Here is a 23,254-nt window from a genome sequence, read left to right on the forward strand (position 1 = left end):
TCATCTATAATGGCCACAGTACACCCTTCTCCACAGAACATAATGGACCCACATGTTTCATATATCCATCAGAAAGGCACTAAGCAGACTACGAATCCACCAAACTGCAGAAGAGATCTGAAAGCAAACTGAGATAAATATGTGAGTACAAAAGAGAGAAGGAAGACTTTTTTAAGGACAGAAAAATACTGACCTAAATCAAAGCACAGAAACACTAGCTAGCATACGAAGCAATTTCTATCCACACACCACAGAATATATGTTTTTAGAAAGCAGATTCTTGGAGATTTAAAGTGTAAACTATGTACATAGCTCCCTCTGATGACCACTGGACACGATACAATGCAAGTCTTTTATTTTCGTTCGTGCATTCAACTGACAGCTGACTGGTTAAATTCTAATTGCTTCCAAGTGAGGTCAGCAAAGGTATTTATCGAAAAGGACTGAACAACAGGCTCAACACACACATGCACGCGCACGCATAAGCACATACACACCATCTCTCCAGCGTGTTGATTTATGGAAACAATTATAATTCTGGTGGAGTCTTTCTGAGCTGAGAAGTTTGTAGCTACAGTAGAGTGTCTCATGTTGCAAAAAGCAGACAACAGAAATGGAGTACTTGGGTATTCAGCTCTTATCAACAGGAACAAGTAAGTTATCTGTACTTTACAAGAACATTCAACAGTTTCTAATAGCTAATAACTTTTATCTTCATTTGTATATGCTAGATGCTAAAAAAGCATTAAGAAAACTATTTCTATTAACAAACTGAAAAGGGTGGGAATAAAAATACAGGGCTAAGACTATGAGGTCTGTTTTGAAATTTGAACTAGAGAAAAGTTATCTGATAGACTGTGCTAATAGTGAATATATGGGTATGAAGTAATCAGCAGAATTTTACCATGCATGAGAAAGTAGTTCAACAGAATCAATAGGGGATTTTTGGAAGGACTTAAAACTGAAGACAGAACTATGTTTACAATCAGTTTAAATGTCTGTTTATGTAAAAAGTTGTGTGAGAGACATCTATTGTATATACCTTTGCATATTTTTAAAAATCAGCTTAGCATGTCATACATTTATGTATAGTACTTTTCAATAGCATAATGTATCCTTGCACGTTTGTAACAGTTGAGCATAAAAACTTACACATGCACCTTTTCTCACAGATCTTTTACTTTCAGTGCAAGCAGCAAATTCAAGTAGTACAGAAGGTCATGACAACAAAGGTTTTTATAACTTGTGTCTTTAAAGGATATTCTGACTGAAGAGATATTTAAGAAGCTCTTCTATTTCGCCATTAACTATTAAGGAATAACGATCAGAATTCTAGAAGAGGGAACAATCTCATTTAAATGAATCTGTAACTCGTAAAGACAGAAGGCAGGTCGGTGACCTAAGAGCAACAGTCTACTTGAGATTTAATTTTCATTATGTTGTTCATGAACACCCAGAACACTGCACTATAATGCACAAATGGATACTGACATGGATCCTGCCAATTTTGCTCTACAGATCATACTTTTACATTATCTTTCTAATGGGCACTATATCTTTAGCTTGCAATGACATGACTCCAGAGCAAATGGCTACAAATGTGAACTGTTCCAGCCCTGAGCGACATACCAGAAGCTATGATTATATGGAAGGGGGGGATGTAAGAGTGAGAAGACTTTTCTGTCGAACTCAGTGGTATATGAGGATTGATAAACGAGGCAAAGTAAAGGGGACAAGAGAAGCAAACAACAACTACAGTAAGTAATACTTTTGCTTTTCCTATTTCAAAGTTTTTAGAAATTTATACATCATTGTTTCTTATTCCTTGATTTATCGTAATTTCAGAAGAATTTTGTGTAGGGTATTGACCATTGTATAAGACAAGTTTTCCAATTAATCCTACAGCAGGACATTTGTTATTGATTTTGAAATGCGTCATTTTAAATACTACATTGTAGATCTACTAATGCATTAGTTACAGCTGGTAGCTATTAGCAAACAGAGAGCCTATTTTAACAAGTGAATTAAGGTTGTAAGTATGAAAATGTATAACCACAAACTCTGCTCATAAAATACTTATGAAACATTAAACCACATTTATATAGTCCACAAACTACCTAAAAGTTTGGTGTGTTTGAGTTAACAATTAAAACATATGCAATACTAGAAAGTTCAATGGAAAGAATTATGTAAACTCTCTTGCAAAATCTTTTAGATAGTCTGCCAAGCCAGGAACAAAATCTATTATAGTTTCTGCAGTTCATTATTACAATGATCATGATGCTGAAAAAATATTCTCTCCCCTTTATTCCAAAAATGTGACTCATCTAGAGAGAATGGACCTATAATATTTTGCAAAGCTGTACCAAATACAATTTTTGAACTGGCAAAAGAATTGTTGTACTAATCTGTATTTTTCACACAAATACTTATGTATCTTCCATTTAGACTTGAAGGAATCAATTTTACAGTCACTATTTTTGCCACTTTAGCTTTCATGTTATTACAAATATATTGTTTATTTAGAGAAACATGACACTTATTTGAAAAGACATTACTTTATTAAGATATAACAGGAAAATACATAGGGTTATATTGCATGTTTCAAAATGAAATTATAAGGAAAGGGGGGCAGAGACATGCTGGTCTAGTGTTTATCGTCAACTGAAAGGACAAATATATATTCAAGGATGGTATTAAATACAGTTTTAATGTAGGTTGTATGTATTATTGTGCTTTTTATAAGAGCAGCAGCAAAAGAAATCAATAAATCCAACTTCAAGAACTGTGATTCAGCTTTCAACCGAAGTTGACTGCTTATTTTCTATAAGAACAGCACTTTTGCAAGCTAAGCGCCTGGCTAGTGGGCTTCATAATTTATTTCTTTGCTTCATGACTACATTAAGAGCTTGGCAACTTGCGTGGCTAAAACATCATTGACTAATGTTACTGCTTCTTTTAAAATTTGTTTCCATATGTCTCCTTTCTTCCTACACTATTACATAGCAAATAAGCATACTCCTCTGAAAGACAACACGTGGCCAGCAGCCAAATACATTATTTGGTCCATATTCAAGAAGACTCCCATTGAATTTCAGGAGGACGTTGCTACAATACAGATCCATAGGGCTAGTTTTGGAGTGAAATGTTGCTCCCATAAAAATCACTGGAAAAAAAAGTACTGACTGTTGAAATAGTTTCTTCTAAATTTTTGCAGATAAGTGAATATCCACAGTACCCATTTTTTTGGTTATTATTTACAAACACTTTAAAGAGATTATGACAGCATATAGAGCTGAATAATTATAGAAATTTGCACTTTTTTTGTTCCATGATGCTTAAATAAAATCTTTGTTAGTAATTTAGCATTATTTCAAGTTCAAGTACAGGTTCTCAATTCTCTGCAGGAGCCCATGCTGCTGAAGCACACTGACACCCTGAAATGTTCTGTAGTGAAACCATTAGAGAATATCAGATCATTCTGTGCTAAAGGCACAGAAAACCCATTTTCTTGTAGTTTTCTGAACACTTTATGAATATTTAGTGATGGTAACTATTACAAATTACAGAAAGGCAACCTCGAGTCATTAAACCCTTACATTTATATTGCAGTGAAAAAAAATTTTGAATTCTTTTTCTGGTAAATGCAACAAGTATCAGGAGAAAAAACAATCAATACTTGAATGGTTTATCTGGTAACTGATGTGCGCTATGATGAACTGTCTCCACTAAATTTAACTAAAGTAGGTGGGAAGTCTCCCACCATCTTAAGTTTAAGTCTCTTGCTGTAATTTATCTGTTGTATACTAGGAAATAATATCCAAATGCTTTTGTTGGACAAGTAGAATAGGGAAATATAGACAAAGAGGACTGGAAAAATGTAAACACTGATAACTTGGATTTTCTGAGAAACTAAAAAAATTATTGTGAAAAACTTTTTTTGGTCACATCCTCTATTGAACAGAATATGTAAGAAGGCTTTTTGAAGATGTGTTTATGGCTTTCTACTAAAATACCCATAAAGAAAATACTATCATATGGGGGGGGGACGGGGATGGGGGGACACGACAGACCAAAAAAAACCCTCAAAACCCTCACCTGGATTAATACACTTTCCCTAAGCAAAATTTTTAACATTAGAAGACTGAAGAGGCTATTTTTATCCAGGGTCTCTGAAAAGTATCATTTTAAATCATACCCATTACAAAGATGTATCAATCTGGGTGTTCAAATATTCTTGTTCCATAATTTCCAGTTCTGAAAGTTAGTAAAAGGTAAATCAAATCTGTTTCTCAGGATGGAATCCCAGAACAGTTGCAGTCAAATTAATCAATGGGTATGAAGAGTGTTGCTCTGAGAGGTATCTATTTTATCCTAATTTTCCACTTCCATAATAAATAAAGGGCATCCTTTTCCCTTTTGAATCACTAACATGTGCTACTGAAGTGAAAACAAGAAAAAAGGTCATATTTTTAACTATCATAACTTAGCTTCATAAAGGAAGCTGCATTGACAGTTTTGCAGACAGTCAACTGCTTGTTTTCAGCCCATGAATTGTGAAGCATGAATAATGTGAAGAGCAATCTTCACACTGAGAAATGTCTGTAGAATAACTTCATCGTAACTCTGGCAAGTGCCAAAATTCACAGAGCTTCTCTCATCAGTTGGGGCTATAAACGTTAGAATGCCAAGATGGTGAGGAATTAGGGTCTTTGTATTTCAAACTTCTCTAGTAAGTTACAGAATAAAATACATATACACATCCTATGAAAGTAACAGCAAAAATAATGGAAGTGTTAAAATTTCCTAAGATTTTAGTTCAAAAGCCACTGTATTAAATGTATGTAGATTGAAATTCCATGACAAAATTAAATACTGAACCAAATCCTCACTCACCAATTATAATTAATCTATATTTATCATTCACTTGTTTCAAAACGCATTAGAAGTTAACTGCTTAGTCCAAGAAATGTGTGTGTACTGTTTTCAGTGAAAGCACATTGTTGAATCCTGTTTACAACAATGACGACCTTGTTAGGCACCTGAAGAATATTACTCTGTACACATTTCAGAAAGCAGCAGAGCCTTCTGGTGGACATAAAGGTGATAACTCAAGAGTAAACTAAGCAGATCAGAGGACAGTGATCTTCATTAAGCAGAGGAAATAATTTTGCACCTGACAGCTTTGCTTTCATTCTGAAAACTAAAAGGCAGAGTGAGAACTGAGAGTCACATACTGAAACACTAAAGCAAGAATTAGGAAGCAGCCAAGAGATGAGGTCACCCAGAAAAATCTGTCATTATTCATAAACATTTTTCCAATCACTTACTATACCTTGTCCAAGCCTAAACTATATGCTTTTTATTAAAAAAATAAACTTTGTATCTTGTTCGTGTAAAATAATCTAAGTGGGCACACAAAACAGACTTTTTGAATTCATGATTGTAAAAAGTGAGAGTGACTGAACAAATCTTGGAGATAACACGACAATTTGTTAACTCTTTATCTTTGATGGAAAATAAATGTCTCCTTATTACTGCTTACTCCTCCTTCCATTTCAGTTCATGTTTATGAATTTTGCCAGATTTTATTCAATTTTGTTCAGAAAAAAAGGCAGCAAAAATCAGAGTTTATTTTGACTCTACCCAAGAAGATTTACAACTACGGCTGGATGATGCTTTAGGACTTTCCATGCTCTGTTGCCTTTGGAATCTCATTTTAAAGACTTCAAAGGGTCTCTTAGTTACTAGAAAAGCCTTCCCGGAACCTGAATCCTAAGATGTCTGATCCTATCATATTCCATGTGTGCTCTAAACCCAGAAAGTGCCTATTTCCTCTTCTTTTCAGTGGATAAAGCCAACGAAAAAAAGTAAAAAAAGAAAAGATAGTCTAGTGAGATCTTGGCACAAAATGGCTGAAATCTTGATTAAAATTTTTATCTTGGAAAACTACTTCTATTGTGATCAAAATCCAACAAGTCACAGTTTTCAGCAATATTAAATGAACTCTAACTTGGTTTTGTTCAAACCTAAACCCTAACTGATGACAAAATATACTTTATATGCATGTTAGTGGTTAAATACTCAAACTTGCTTAGGAATCAAAATTATTTCCAATAGCATTTTATATATATGCTTCTTAGGGTAAAACAAATGTTGGACTATGTATGATGTGCCACTATATAAATTTTATTTCTGTTTCTTAAATACATATTACATAGAGGAGCAAGAAGATTCAGTATCTGAAAATCAGATACATCAAGGCAGATATTGATGTACCAGATTCAGTTAATGGTTATGTGTGTTCCAACCAAACAGAAAGCCTGTCTTTGCAACTGCATTCTTGATTTTTCAGAGGTTGTCGGTCCCACCAATACATTGGCATCAAGAGAAAAATCTTCACTAATGTGAAAGTGCCTTTGCTTCGCATTAGCAGTCTGCTAATCTTCTTGGTTATAACAGAGAGAGATTTAATTCAAATGGCAATATATGTGTATCCTCTCAAAACTTTGCCTACAGTGCCAAGGATGACTTTCTCTCCTACAGTGATTAATCAGATCTAAATATAACAGATTTCCCTGCTCTCTTTAGCTCTTTGTCTAGCACTGGTGGTATATACCACCCCTCAAGTTTCAACCAGCAGAAGAGACTCTATGCCTATACGTTACCCTATACCTTATCACAAATCCCAGCTTTTCACCATCAACTGCTGATGAAGATGGGTTTTAGCAAAGATGCAGATAACAGAAGCAGCTGAGTTATGCCTGTCTTACAGCTTCTATTGACTTTTTCGATAAGAGTACACTTTCGGGGAAGTGAGGAGAAGAAAGGAGGGAGTACAATCTTGAGCCATTGCAGCAAGATTCTTCAGATCTCATGTATCTGTGTTGAGATCAGTGCTCAGCTGACACAGTAAACAGGGGTGCCACAAAACACAGTTAAAACTGTTAATCACTTCCGAATTTACCTCCTGAATCTTCACCACCTTCTTTATTCCATGGTATTTACCAGCTGAAAAATATGTGTAAAGTCAGAACAGCAGCAGTTTATACTCACTTTCTTCTCTGAACACAAAATGATTGCATAAGCTCTGAGGGGAGAATCAAACCTCCGGGCTCATGCACAGGCAGCAGCTTCACAAGCTAACATACACCAACAGGGCTATGTCTGCCTGTGTGTGTTTCAAAACTGGGGTATGAGCTAAAATCAGTATGAGCAGTGAAAAACACTGAAGCTGAATCTATACACATTGTGCTTAAACTGATTCTTTTGACCTTGATACACCTTTGTTAATTCAGCTGTGACCTGGCAGTTTTTCTGAATCTCTCAATATTGAGATTTATCAGAAATGAGAAATGTTATATTTTTATGGAACCATCAATCAAGTTTAGCAGCCAACTGCAGATGCAGTTACAGGATACATTGAAAAAGATAAATTGCAGCCCCTTCTCCCTCACAGCTTTTTTCCCCCATTGTTTACAATTTCTGAATGTACAAAAAATTCAGTATTGTATCATTAAGCATGTTATTGCTCCATCCTAAAGAAAATATGCTGAAGTGGCCCTGACCTGAGACTCAAGAGACTTGAGGCTAATCCAAACTTTTAAGCTATATGCTTACACACTTTGAGAAAATTCTTCAAACTGTGCCTCTATGAAAAAGAATTATTCACCTCTGTGTAAAGAGCTTTAAAAATTATTAGTGAAAAAACTTCCAAACCTACAAAAGAATTGTGTGTAAATGTTATAGATATTAAATACTTCTATTATAGGATATTAATTGACTAATAGAATATTAACTAAAATAACTGAAGTCGGTAGCTAGACAGAAAAACACAGAGCTCAGATGAATCTTAAGGAAGCAATTTTCCATATGGCAAATAGAATTTGGTAGGAAATTTAATTCCTTATACAGTCAGTCTTGCAAAACAAAACCAAAATCCAGATATCTCCCTTCACAGCTTCCAGCTTTCTATATTGTTTGAGTATCTGAAAGTGATTTTTTTTAGATTTCTAGGATCCCGGAGTACAGAACAAAGCTGGTTTTCCCCTCCATCTTCCTTAAAGCTCAGAAAGACCCAAGACATCCTAAAGCATATCATTATACTGTTCCACACCACAGGATGTATCAACTAGTAGTATATTTTGGAACACTTTCCTCATCAAAACAAAATAAGTTTAGACAACGAAGGTTGTTACTCTTCTTGGGTGGTACACTGCTTTCATTGCATAATTGACTGTCTATATTTGGCAACTGTATTTCAATTGTCTTTTTTGACCTTTGACTTTATTTTTAATTTTTAATTCTGGATATGAGCTGATGGAAAGGTCAAGTTAGCCTTCTGGTGTATGTTATTCAGAAACATTATTAAGAAACAGTTAACAGTGAAAATTCCTATAGTAATAACATAATAGAGGTTAACAATCATAGCACTGAATTGTCACACTTTAAAACTTTCATAACACATGACATCATTTATACAAATGGAAAAAATTCTTTACAACAATTGGTGCTGAAAAGTTGGAAGTGGATATTCACAGAAGTGGGCTACAACTTCATGAAAACACACCAAAAAAGCAATAAAAATACCAATGCAATCAATACGCTCTCTTGACTATTATTTAGCTTTTGAAACAAAGGACAAAACGAGGATTAAATTGTAATGGAAATTTTTTTTTTCCAGTATTCACACACTGCCTATGACATGATTCTAGTACCTGCACAGTTTATCAACAGAAGACTACAATATTCTAAACAGGTTGAATCAGATGATCAGATGGGTAAATCCCAGTTAACATCAGCAAAGCTATGTCAATTTATTCCAACAGAGCATTTGGTCTTTAAAGTTATAGTGGGAATCTGACAATTCAAAACCAGGATGAAATTATTAAAAAGTCTAGATATTATGTTAAAAACACTGAAATTTTCCTTCAGTATGCAATCTTTCAAAATTAAGCACAGTCAGAACATCATTAGATCAATGCAAAACTATAAACAAAACCACAGAAAATACGACCATTTCGTAGCATTTATAACCACAATAACTTCAACAGGGAGTAACAAACACCACTCATCTCCTTCAATCAAAACACTTTTTGAATACACCCATTACCTGTGGGTTTTTTTGAAAGAATTTCCTAGTGTTAGTACTTCAACCTTTAATAACATACATGCCTTACCTTACTTCCATTTTTGGTAAGCTGGCTTGCTTTCTTTTAAACATTTTAATAGACACTGAGAGGTGCTATAGACTATAAAAAGAAGCTGATCAGACTTGTCCCTGGCCATTTTGATACCTTGGACTTTTGATATTTGTCTAATTAGAAGGCAATGTATTTCGAAACAGGAAAAAACCCACCTGCTAACATGAGGCATATTTTCATTAATAACCTGTGCTAATTTTATAAGTTTTTATTATGACCTCTAAATGTCAAGTGGGATTTGATATTTCAATCAAAGTAACTGTTTACAGGAAAAAAAAAAAAGCAAATAGAGAACTTCATGATTGTTAAAGACAAAAATTATTACAGATGAACATACATACTATCTAGAGCTGAAGATATTAGGGGAAAAGACAATCACAATCAACATCAAATTTTGAAAAGGTTGCATGTGAATCTGTGCAGAAGTCCCAGAGCTGCTCAGGTGAACTGGAACCATAATTCTGTGGGCTGTTTGTATGCACAGCTGTAAGCACTGTAGTGGCAAATGTGAAGTTTTAGATGCTTGTCAGGTGTGTGGAAATGCTCACTACAAGAGCTTTCTGGCTTCTTGCATAACACATGCACAACATTGCATTATGATGATATATTTGCCCTTTAAGGGGTCTACATGAACTCTAAGGGTGGCAATGTTCAGGCTCTTTAGCTAGCCACTAAGCAGATGGATTTGGGAGAAAACATGGATCTAGCTAAGTCAAGGGAAGAAGGCAGCACAGAGCGGGGAGTAGACTGATTCCATCCAGTGCTTGTGTAGCTTCTGCAGCAAAGACCTTGTGAAAACAAGAGTTGTATACCCGGACAGAAGCTCTTAAATAAAATAGAAAGGACAACTGAATCCTAGAGAGTGCAGCCAGTACTAGTACAATTGGAAAGTGCAACTTTCACCAGCAAAAGCAACTTCAACTCCGCCATGCTAATTGATTTCCTTGGAATAGCCTATGCAGCTTAGGTGAGACTTTACTAAACACACTTCTGACAACATATGAACTGCAAGCATGACAAATACTCAAACAGTACTCTCCCTACAAATGTTGTTACTATTCAAAAACTATTTTGGATACAACTTCAAGCGGCTATTTTCAAACTAACTGGTGACAAAAAGCCATTCTTCCAATTAAAGTAAGCTTCATTCTTCTAACTAAACCTTTTACATTTTTTACTAAGCATGGAGATCCTGGTCAATATTTCCAAGACTGAAAACCAAAACCAAATAAAAAGGTACATAATTTCCAGGGCAAGCAAGTTCTTCTTTAGAGCACTCTAAAACACTGTATACAAGTCAGAAAAAAGAAACTATATTATACCTTATGTCCAAATTATGATTCCATTCATCCACTCAGGAAACAAATACTACCTCATCAGGCAAGAGACAACATAAAAAATGTAGAGAAAACCACAGCTGGAAACACATGGAGGGCCTCTTCCCTGTAAGGAATCCTCCTTTCTCACTGCTGGCCAGCTACAAGGGGCTGACTGTGCCCTCCTTCCTCCCACTTACTAAAGTAATCAGCTACACAGGTGTTTCAAGCCTCTTGCTCTTTTTTGCATCCTGCCATCCCTACTGTATCGGTACTATGTTTTAGAGCACCAAGCACTGTGTCTGAGCATGTTTCAGCAGTCAGGAGGGAAGTTTTCTTATTGAGGCTGTAAAAGACAGTCTGGCATGTTTTCCTACCTTACTAACAGTGTAACAGCCACATAATTGGGTGAATTGATATTGGAGTTTGTAGTTAATATTTATTAGTTCAAAGGAAACCAAATGTTACATGAATTTTGAGAGTAGCCTTAGGAGAGTCTGTTCAAATTATAAAGTAAACAGCAAGAGTCCTAGGCCACTTATACTTGTCCCTTTAAACACCTCTTAAGTTGAGCAATGAAAATAATACAACTATTAATAAAACCATTCTTTTAAATTATTATACCCCAATTTCAATTAGAATGTTCAAATTAGCAAACTGGTGCTCAGGCTACTTGATTATAATTACCAAACTAAAATTACTTAATATGCCTTCATTTCTGACTGCATCTTTGTGTGACTTGGGAAATTCAGTCTATATTACTGAACACAACTGTCATGCAACAAAATTAAACGAGGAGGAAAAAAACAAAAAAAGATTACCACATCTTTCTAGGAAGCTATTACCACATCTTTCAAGGAAATCATGTTCTGTTAATTTTTTTAGCTAAGTAATTCAGTGTTTTGAATTTGAATTAATCTATTTTAACCATATTGTTCTAGGACACATTCTGAATGACTTAATGAGAATTTCTGAAATGGCACTTTCATCCAGAAGGAATACTGGAGGCAACATCGGTCTATACCAAAATCATAAAACTAGCATTAGTCCAAACGCAGAATTTTTCAGGTGATTCATAACATATGAGGCATAAACCCTCTAATTTAGTAAGGTGGTTAATAGCCTAGCTCTGATCCAACCAGATTATTTAAGAGAATGTGATGAGTTCCAATGGCTATATCATTTAAGCAGAAAATGATCTAGTAATAAAAGATATATTTATCATAATTATTGTGAGAAATTATTGGAGAAAGTATTCAGAACTGTTAAACATTTTGAATGTAATAAATACCTATCTTTGCCAAAATAAGTCTAAATACTAATCCCACTTTTTCTTCTTATATAACAAAATATTTCAAAAACATGAGTAGGTATTCTGTACATTGCCCTTTTCAGATAGGATCTGTAGACATCCCAGAGACAATTTTCTAAAAGTGCTGACAAGTACTCAAGGGACATTTCAAGTTACATTTCAAAAAGCAATACTTAAGCCTAAACCCCACAGCATATATATGATACTTGCATTTCTTAATCACTTCAGATATTTTAAAAAATGTGCAAGTAGCCACTGTTATGCAACGGTGTGAGACAAAATAAATAATAGAACCCATATTTCCTGACTTTCTGCTAATCATTTGCAAGTGATTGTCTTGTATCCATAAGATACACAATTTTTGTCCCCTGCTAGGGCTAAGTTAAAATATATGACTGCCATTACAATAATCTTTTTTCCCCTTCTCCCTCTTCACATTAGCTGTTCACTGTTTTCTGTCTGTGATACCATTTTGTTTGGGATGTTCTTATCCATATGACAAAATTTAACAAACATTAGTTTTGTACAAATTGTACATGGAAGTAATCATGCTTATTTCCCCAAACAATTAACTACATGAATTCCAAAACTAGAATGTAGGTGATGCAGGAAAATGCAGGATATTTCTGCCTGTATACAGCACTGTAAATATTGAAGATTTTGGATCACAACTTATTATATTGTCTTCTCATTCATACTTCAACAACACAGTTATGGGTACTTTCAGTTGAACTCAGCAAAGCAGAATTGCTAGTTACAGCTCCCATTTCATGAGTTCACTCTTTTCCAGCTCCAGACCCATCACAGTGGGATGGTTTCTTTGTTTTCCTCTTAACAGCTATCTGGCAGCTGCATCCCAAACTAGCCTCTGTTAATATATCCCTAAAGAATTATGTACACATCATCTATTGTAATCACATGTGCTGCAATTTACCTCACAGGTGGTATTGTACAAAGAAGTCCAATTTGAACCCTGGCAGACAGTGCCATATTTATTTCATTAACATAGATTTCTACATGAAAAAAAACTTCCTTCTCTGTGTGCATGGTATTTGATTGAAATACATACTCAAAAACACAGAGATGTAATCAACATGAGAAAGTAATCATTGAGAAGTACAGCATTAGCTCTGTTTTCAACATACAGTCAAAATATGGCTGTTCTATTCATATTGACTTACTGATGAACTATAGAGAACTAGTCTAAATAGCTGCTGTTGAGAGTAAAAAATATTGCACAGCTGTGGAGGAGTTAAGTTACTGACTAGTGGAAAAGCTATCTAACCCTATGATTCATTAGGAAAAGTTTGCTCAAGAGTTGAAAGACCCACATTAGGAAAGAGACAAATATATGCCGTTTGTAAAAGCCTGGCTCTACTGAAATCAGTAAGAGTTTTGTTACTGATGCCTATCAATGGCTTGAAGAGTTAATTTAAAAAGATGCCAAATAGTAACTATTGCTTCTGCAAATCCATGTGCTTTTACTTTAAGATATGGTTTCATAACATTGGTAATACAGACTGGGCATAAAGAAAAATGAAATTCCTGTTCCAGCATTAATCTCTTCCTGACTTTCAAGTCAGAATGACTTTTCTGTATCTTACCAACATCTATCTAGGAGTAATGTTGCTATGTCTATTTATTCTACTCAAGATACAGGCTTAAGAGCACAATACACCAGAATATACCCAATTTAGGATATTCAACTTGAAAAATAGTTAGCTATTACTTTTCAAATACATTTGCAAATTTATATTGCTCTATGAAAGAGATAAATGGAAGTTTATTCTAAGTTTTTTGGAGCTATATTAAAACCACAGATCCACATTTCTATACTGAGTAGAAACTGATTTCATTATTTATACTGAATATATATTTAATAGTAGAAATATAATCTACTTTTGTAAACTTTTTTCTACCATATAACGTTTGCATTCACATATGAATCAAGAATACATTGATAGTCATAGAGGAATTACTGTGGCACTAAAAGACCAAGTTAAGAACAAGAAAAGTACTTTGTTTTGTTTTGTATGGTAAAAAACAATCGTCTTTTCAATCAACTTTGGTACTTTTTCTCCAGCTCCTTTTTGCAATACAGCTGAAGTCATGAATATTTTACGCAAAGAAAGAAAAGGTTTCTTCACCACTTTAAGTGCTTGGAATAGCCATAATTGTTTCAGTCAGAGCAAAAAGCATAGCAAATTCTTTACCAAGAACAGGTTTTTTGTATATATTTTAGAACATACCATTATGGGAACAGCCAAGCTCTGTGCTGTTGTAACTTTACGGTCTTCAAGGCAGCTCTAAAATAGTTTAGTGTTACACAGTAACTTTTCTTTTACTTTTATGTTACAAATACTAGGAGAGAACAGTACCATAAGGAATAGAAATGATCATAAATACAATGCAGAATCAAAAAAAGGCCTGCATGCTGAGTCTGCCAAACACAAAATTATACAAGCTTAATTCAAATCCTCCACAAAATAGAAATGTAAGAGCTGCAAACCCTTTATTTGCACATATAGCTTCTGCTGCCCAGCCCGTAGTCTAATATTAAAACCCCATTAACCTTTATCTGAGTCCTCTAGCTCTATGAACCTATGGAAGAAATCTCTACCATGTTACTCTGCTTCCTTAACAGAGAACAGTTTACTCTTCTCTGCTTGAACAAGGTCCTTGTTTAAGCCCATTAGCTGAAATACATGTTTTCAAACATCTACGAATCATAGACCAGCTGTTTTCCAGATTTTAAGGGGGTCCATATCTTCTGCTACAGACTGCTTATGTATTACTTCTATAGAGCTCATCAAAACTTCAGGTCACCAATACATATAAAAGCAAAATAAGAATTACGTGAATTGTAGCAAAGAAATCGAAAAGTGAAGCATTCCCAAAGGCCCCTGTCTGAAGCTGTTATCAAATGCTTGAGTGGTATGAAATCTTCCATTTGTCTCAAGATCAAGAGAAAAGTATGTCTTTATGCTTATGCCAGTGCACTGCACTGCAGTCTATCAAACAGGTTGTTCGATTATTGTCAGAGATAGAAATCTGGAATTCTGCCAATATATAATATGGCTGCCAGGATGGATCTGAATTTAAGATATTAAATCCTTTAACAGACTGGTCACAGATAACTTCATTATAAACAGTCACCATGTAGTGATTTAGTAGTACCTGTGTGCTCTGACAGCCAAGAAAACTATCTACTGCAGTTGACAGGCACAGGAGACCTTGTGTCCTTCCTTATGCAGTTCGGGGCCACAGGAAACTTTCCTTAGTTGTTAGAGAAAGTATAGTAGTTTCTATCACATTGTAAATACTTGCCTCTGGTTAATTGAGAGATGACTGTTATGGCATACTGATTTTATTACTGTTTTTAAATTTAATTGTTTTAGCACAATTTCTGTCAAAATGTTTAAAGAATCTTTTTAAGAGACTGGATCTTCTAAGTCACTAAAGGCTAGGTTTTTAAGAATGTTTCAGTAACTAAAGGTGGACTTGAGCAGCATTAGATATATATGAAAATCCTCCTTTTAAACTAGCTTGTAGTTGGGGTTATTGGTGATAATGCAGAAGAACAGTGGATAACAACCCAAAGCAGCTTTCTAACTTTATAGTTTCCCTTTTATATGTCCCCTTTACATACCTTTATCTGATATAAACAATGATAACTTAATTGAAATAAACATAACTGCACTGACTCACACATGGGGATATAAAAATTAGAACAAAAGCAATAGGAAACTGGGTTGTGTACAAACCAATGACAAATAATAAAAATGTGTTAAACTTAAAAAAGTTTAAGAAACTTTTCACATAATTTGGCTAATCCTATGCTCTGTTAACTGTTCAGTACTGTTATCTTTATTCCATGACTTTTTACATTTTAGCTATGACTGATAACTTCTCTTCAGAAGATAACATCATACTATTCTAACACAACACACTGGAATGTGTGCATCCCTTAGTTCTAGACTCCTTCTTTCTACTTTTAGGGTACAAGTAGCTTTCACTAAAAAGCTAGGACACTATTTCTATGTAACACTTGAGAAAAGGAAAGCACAGAAAATCTGTGGACTCTAGAAAAGATTTACATGACACTAGTTGCAATAGTTTTCTCACTGACTTTCTGATATTATGCACATGGGCAAAACTGTGTGCACGAAAATTTGTATCATCAAACTCAAAATCATTAACACCCGACCTCCCCTACATCCTAGCATTTGAAGTCAAAACTGAAAAACTCCCCCTGATTTTCAAACTGGATAATTCAGCTGAATTAAAAAAGGCAGATCAAAAATCACAGAAATAAATACAAAATAAAAGAGAAATTTGGCTACAGTTCCCATAGTATATTTGCTCTAGTAATAGCAATTGGTCCTGAATCAGAGGAAAAATTTTCTCCACTGCTGCTGATGCTGCTGTTTTTCTCAGTTTTGATATGGAATTGTAAAGCTAGAAGAGAACTAAAGATTAACCGGATGACAGTAACACATTTATAAATACCTGATCATGTAAACAAAGAGAGAGGTTTCAAAGTGCTGCCTGTGTGTAATGGCAAATATTCTACTGATTTCCCTAAAGTCAGGCTTTCATCTTGGACAAAATTTTTAGTCTGGTAAAAACAGTGTGTAACTAGAAATAAATTAATGACATTAGGCAAAATTAAGACAAGGAATTATTAAGACATTAAAAAAAAAAGATTGTTAGATAATTGACACACATTTTGATCCATATACTGAGCAAGACATGAAAAACATCAGGTAAAAAAAATCCTAATTTATTTATCAGAATTGGATTAAATAATTAGATTGGGTTTGATTTTGAGGGGTTTTTAATTTTCTCCTTCTATGAATTTACATTTCAGTGTTTGGTCTAATACAGATTTTGAAAGTTTAACTAAATCTAAATTATTTGTCGGCAGCAAACCAGAACAATTTGAAAGACCATATCATATAAATATATGTCCAGTAGTGTTTTGAAGGCAGAAAGAGTGAGCCAGATGGTTTCTATCAATTCCCACTCCGTGGTGCAGCAAGGGGTTAGTATGATTCTCTTAGCAGCTTCTTGCATTTTGTACCTTGAAAGGAATTACGTCCTGCCTGCTTGTGTTCTTGTAGATGCTGTAACTGGTATATTTAGATGTCTGCCTTCAACTGTTCCTGCACCAAGTAGCGGATCTGATTTGGAAATTGAACTAAAGCATATTCAGTTGGGTAGTGCTTGCCCTACATTTTACGTAACTACTTAGAGAGGGAAAACATGTCTATCTCTTGCAATAGGGATTGCAGTGTTCATGAACAAAATGCTCTCTTAACTGTGTGAAACAAAATTTTACTGTCCAAAATTTCAAAGTACTTAAAACTATTTGCTCCTATGCCAGAGGCCCTTAAGTATACATTCAAGCTCTGGAATACTGCAGCCACCTTCTTTCTTATGCATCTACTTTCTGAGTTTTACTTATTTTAAATAATAAATAGGGTTAATAGCTACATCTGGGAACATTTTCACTATTAAAAATGCATTTTACTTTATATTTAAACTGATAATACAGTTTTCAGCACTGAGAATGTAATTATGATCATTCTATGAGCATTTAACAATACCTTTTAGTAATGTTTGTCAACAATGTGTAATTCTAAATTACCCTGAAAGAACAGGAAGGCAGTTCGTAGGTTCAGTTTGTCCCCAGAATACGGCTCTGCTATTCCTTCTGTCAAGCCTGTTTCAGGGACCAGAGAAGCTGCCACAGGAATGGCTGGAGACAGTACAATATGCAGAACAAAACAGCTAGACCTTGAGGGTGAGGGAATACCTCATATAGAAAAGAACAGGTTCTGCCTTAGATGTATTTTTGCCCCCATTAAGTCTGGCACACAGTGCCGTGTTATATTTATGCCATCTTTGCAACTGCCTGCAGTCAGTTTATACAGGTGATAAGCCATAATAGCACATGAAATGCACCTGGAACTGAAGTTCTTCAGAACACAGTTCAGATAATGAATCAGCCAATTTCTTATACACAGAAAAGGTATGTGAATATGCACTCCTGTTTTCCTTAGAAAAACAGAAGACAAAGCCTTCCATAGAAATGACATGACTAATTTTATGTCAACTATGATCGCTAATTCTACCCAGGAAAGGGGGAAGGAAATTTAATCAGCCATGGTGCTGGGGCAAGACACCAAAACACCAGCTCTTTACTAGATCAAAACACAAAATAGTGTAGTAACAAATATCAAAGAACAAATTAATATATTTAAAGACTTTTGCATTATGAAAGAACTAGGAGACACAGGAGGCTCTGGTCCTATGTAGAATTTTCCAAGTTTCAGGTAATCAAAATGGCCGTAGGCACTGAAACTCTAAATTTGGGAAGTTTTGTACCACTAAATGGATGTATCTTATTTTGCTGTGAAAAGGTTAATTAGCAGCGTTTTACATTTACTTTTGCTATTTTGAAGCTAGATGCTGGAAGTCTGCAAAGCTTGAAAACACAATTTATTCTAGTGAAGATGGCACAGAAGATTTAAATACTAGAAATATCTTTCATCTGAGCTGTAGGGAAAGTGTTTGTTGGACAAGTTTAGCTCTAAACTATTAAATCATTAATTTTCTTACCGCTTGGAAATAATTATATTTTGTAAATAGTCATTCCATGCTTTTTTTCCATTTTTAATATCAGTAAATTATTAATGCTGTAATAAGAGAGCACTTCTTCAGACTGAGGATTAAGACTTGGATTTTACATGACACTATTAGTTCTGAAAAATAATATTAGTTTTCATTATAACCATATGTTTAGCTCCAAGGCTATTTTTATTGGAGGGAAATGTAGTTTCCTGCAAAAATGAGAAATGCCTACATGCTGTATAAGAGGCGGATCAAGAAAATATTTATATGAAATGCACAGTGGAGATCAGCAAAGTGAAGGGTTCTAATAAGCTTAATGAGAAATTCACAAGTGAATGACTGCCTGGGGCAGTATTATTCAGTCATTACTCTATATTGCTATTCACAAGTCAGACCTCTAAACTAGAAAGTTCCATAGTTTTACAATCTACTTCAGTGAAAAATGTCACATCCTTCTGGTTTTGAAGTTCAAATCAAGAGAAATATGGGAAAGACAGTGGTCCAAAGTGCTCATGTTCCAAAGAGACATACACAGGAGAGAAGGCAATTTAGAGTCAGAATATCCTAGACCAATTCCTATTACACTACCATTTTCAATGAAGAATGAAGCATTTGATTTACAAAACTATCTAACTCATCAATATCAGCAGAGAGTTAATATAAAACTGAGGCCAAAATGGTTGTACAATAAGGAAAAATACTTGGAAATTCTAAGCTATTTCTCCTCAGCAGTAATTCATTGCAAAATGGTCACTGAAACCCTCACTACAGTAATTAGTGGAGGTAGGCTTCACTGGGTGTTGTAAACTGATAAGCACTGCTTTACATTTATTCACTTTGAAAAATAACTTGAAAAGGTATTATGGCTTTTAAAATTTCCTACTGCAGATCAAATGTGGTAAGCTTGTAAGTAAAAAGGAAGGTGTATTTCCTAAACATCAATCTGGAAGTTCAAACCAGACTCTTCTTTTCATGATGTTGTCCCAGTAATACATATTCAGAAGGCCAGATAATACATTTAATGATGCATGTGAAATGTGTGTAAATACTTTGAACAATGCAGGCTTAAGGGTGGAATGCGGCTTACTCCTTCCTTTTCTGTCATAAAGGTAAACACCCACAAGTCCAAGTACACATGCAAAGAACAGATCTTGTAAGTAAAATAACAGCACTTCTAAACAGTCATTTTAGTTCTCTGTCGTATCTTCTCTCTTCTGGTTAGTTATCATCTTGCGTTTCTTTATACTGTCTTCACAGAGTTATCAAGTTAGCAGTTTGTTTCAGAAACCTTGACATGGCTCAAATTCCATAACTAACTTATCTGTCGACTGTTGAATACCACCAGGACAACAGTTTATTATAAAGCTGTTCTATCTAGCAATGCATGTATTAATCAGTTCGTAGGATTGGCAAACAGTGGAGAAATCTATGGATAATGTAATGTCAAGTAAGAAATGTTTAAATGATCAATAAATGAAAAATAAATGAAAATCCACTGAAGTACAAAAAATACTTTGATGGACTTTTGTTTAGCAGTTAGTTGATTTTTTTTAATACAGTATGCTTACTGTTTTTCTGCCAATGAATTGCAAGAAGGTGATTAAACATCAGCTACCTATGCTTAATCAAACGTGTTCTGCACACAGACTAAATCTTATAAGCAAATTCTGCTACTTGAGGATGCTTGAAAAATATGCTGCATCAAGTCCTCAAGGAATATCTCTCTATTGTTAATCATGTTTCCTCAGACAACTACAATTTTTTCTGCTTGGAAATTACACACTGGACAAAACCAGGAGTTTTGAGTGCTTTGAATATTTGTCCATGATATCCAGATGTCTGGCACCTCACTGAAGCAGTAGCTTCAACTGTTCTACCAAAAATCCTTGACAGATCCATTGTTTATGTGCAGATCATTTTTACAGTCATATTCATATCTAGAGTGCTTCAGATAGTCTACACATGCACAGCAAATGCATGCATAGATACAGCAAAAAGCTTCTAAATAAAAGCTTTTTTAGCCTTTCATATTGGTCCACACTGTAAATAACAATATATTTTATATGTGTTTATGCCATAAATCCAAATTCTGAGCATCACAAGGAGAAAGAAATATATGACAGTTAAAAAAAGAAAGTGATAGTGAATGTATGTACCAACTTGTTTTCCGTTACCGTAATTAACTGTTTATTAAAATCATGTCCATAGACAGAAAATTTCTGGGGTGGAGACAATCCCATCTCTGCTTTGAAAGCCATTATAACATACAACCATATACTTGTATATTTCTACTTACAAAGCTTATGAACATAAGTTCTATGAGGTACCATCTGGGAAACTCTTTCACTCTCTTGATAAGAAAAGTACAAACTACAAATGCAAATTCTACTTTCTATCAACTGTAATTTAGTAATGGGGAAGGGTAAAAAAGGAATTAAATCATAATATAATATCTTTTAAATTAGTACCTTTCTTTGCAGTAAATTTTTTACCATTAGATTTTATATTTGAGAGACAATGAGCACACATATTGCTCTACCTAAAAATGAACTTTAGGACGTGTCCATTAAAAAATATTATTAAGAATCAAAATAACTTAAGCACAAACAAATACTTCACAATATACACGCTATTCTTTAAAAAGAGATAGAGAGGGGTAATGTTTCCTGAAACCAGTGACTTACAAAACTAACCAATGAAAGTATTAATTTACTTTCAGAAAGCAAATACTGATAGACTCCTCTGGAAAAACATTTCAAGTGTAATAAGCCAGCTAATGAATGTATTTACTGTGCTGGCTCACAAATACATGCATGCACTAATAACACTATGAAAGTTTTCCAGAATACTGTATGATTGACGATTGTAATTTGTATTTTCTTGCTTTAAGAGGCACAAACATTAACTTATTAAATCCCAGAACAAAAGAACAAATTACATTAAATACCATTAAACACTGTCTTGTAAGCAATGACAAGAGCATTTTTCTTGGCCTTGAATCATCTGCAAAGGTCACTTGAATTCATAAATATGTCCTCCAAATTTAATTAATTAGAAACACAAGTTAATGAAATTTAGAAGTTTCATTTTGTTTTGACTTATTTTCCATCCAAGTCTTTTCTGCCCCCTCTTTCCCTATTTGAGATTCCACATACTCTACGATGAGACAAGTCTGCCTTGGAAAGGGTGTTTCACAAACACGTTCCTCACAAGTGCTTAACTGTCAGTGCCAGCCTCCCTACCCTTAAAAATCAGCAGCAGACTGTTTTTTTCAATTTCAGTGCACAGAGAGCCCACGAGAAATAAAGTGCTGTAAATATCATGCAAAATTTGGTATTGTAAATAATTTAGAATATTTTTAAAATCAGCATTAGATATATTATGTTAGCTATTGTTTTAAAAGGAAATAAGAATGTAAAATATCAACTAGCTTCTGGACATTTGCTTTTACTTTTCTTTCCTTAAAAACCATACTTCTCCTTTTTTTCTTCCTCTTCCTTTCTTCCCAGCATTTAGAAGACTACAGAAGTCTTCTTAGCAGTTTTCATCTTACCCTTAAACATTTTCTTATAACACGTGTACCTGACAGAACAGAAAAATACTGGGATGAAATTGCTGTCAGCCTTGCTGAAAAATATAATGGATGCCAAAATTTCTCTTTTAATTCATGTCTACAGAAACTCTGATACTAACAAATCGAGGAGCAGTGACCAGAAACATTATGTGACAGATATTGAGGGGATGTTGGCAATGTATGAAATGTTTGGAAAAAGAGCCAGCTGATGAGGGACTGAACACAATGTGTACTTTAAAACCTCTTCCAAAATCTTTCTGAGCAGTCTTATTACCTGACACATTGGGGCAGTTTCCTAGCATGTGAGAAGATCGCTAGCCCAGTGGTTCCACTCTCTCTTCTCTTCCAAAGACCCATTGGACAGGTTGTTACCACCTGCTGGATCTTCAGTAATGTACTGCACTTACTGGTTTCCTTACAGCTCTTAGAAGCAAGAATTGCAATTGCTCTTTCAGCCTCTTGCCTGCAAAATGATTAAAGACAAAATGCCCCAATTTTGCTAAATCACAAGGGTCTCACTACTTTGTTATAGATAGGATATTGTTATCTGAGGATATCGGGGCAAACACAAAGAAACTCTGCCTATTCAGCTATGGCTGCATACAGTTAGAAATCAGTTTAATATAATCTGTAAACAGATTGTATAGCAATAAAAGCAAAGATTTGTTAAAACAAATAAAATGTCACAGTATTATTGTGTTGTAAAAGCAAAAAAAGTTTAATAAATAAAAAGAAGATGAAAATTGTTAATGCAAAATATTAATTAAATCAGAAAAAGATACTTAATATCAGGTGATTAAAAACAAAATTATCAAATACCACTTGCCAGGAAAGAATTATCTCACATGAGAATGCTCAATTTTATATCAATGATGTAGCTAAATGACAATTTTTCTACATAAATTTCGAGCCTGAAGTACTGTCCTGTCTTCCAGGCCACAGTTACAGAATAAGTCCAGACATAAAAGTGTCTACTTGTAAAGTACTGAGCAACTGTCATTCTAGACCAGAATGCCAGGAAACTCATCTCATTTATTATGTAAATTGTCTCCAAAAACTGATATATATTTCACCCACTGAAACTGTTGTGTCAACCTAAAGGGTTGTTTTGTTTCTTTGGTATTTTTCTACTGGATTTTATATCAACTGTCTGTTATTTAATTTGAACCAAGTGGTTAAAAAGACTGCTGCCAGCATCCATAGTCGTCATCTT

At 34.5% G+C, this 23,254-nt stretch overlaps 1 protein-coding gene across 2 annotated transcripts in view; it reads left to right on the forward strand.

Annotated features, from left to right (window-relative positions):
- The first annotated feature begins 445 nt into the window (after positions 1–445).
- FGF7 (fibroblast growth factor 7) overlaps positions 446–23,254 on the forward strand; it is a 29,784-nt gene continuing 6,975 nt past the window's right edge. The window contains exons 1-2 of one of the 2 annotated variants that reach the window (XM_010571882.1): positions 446–653; positions 1,188–1,757. In XM_010571882.1, the coding sequence (XP_010570184.1) occupies positions 1,472–1,757 (286 nt within the window). In that variant the 5' untranslated portion in view covers positions 446–653; positions 1,188–1,471. Of the gene's footprint in view, positions 654–1,172; positions 1,758–23,254 lie in introns of both variants that reach the window. The other variant, XM_010571883.1, reaches the window with a different exon arrangement.

The sequence above is a fragment of the Haliaeetus leucocephalus genome, unplaced genomic scaffold (genome assembly GCF_000737465.1).
Source record: "Haliaeetus leucocephalus isolate CR32 unplaced genomic scaffold, Haliaeetus_leucocephalus-4.0 Scaffold339, whole genome shotgun sequence".
In the NCBI taxonomy this organism is placed as follows: domain Eukaryota; kingdom Metazoa; phylum Chordata; class Aves; order Accipitriformes; family Accipitridae; genus Haliaeetus; species Haliaeetus leucocephalus.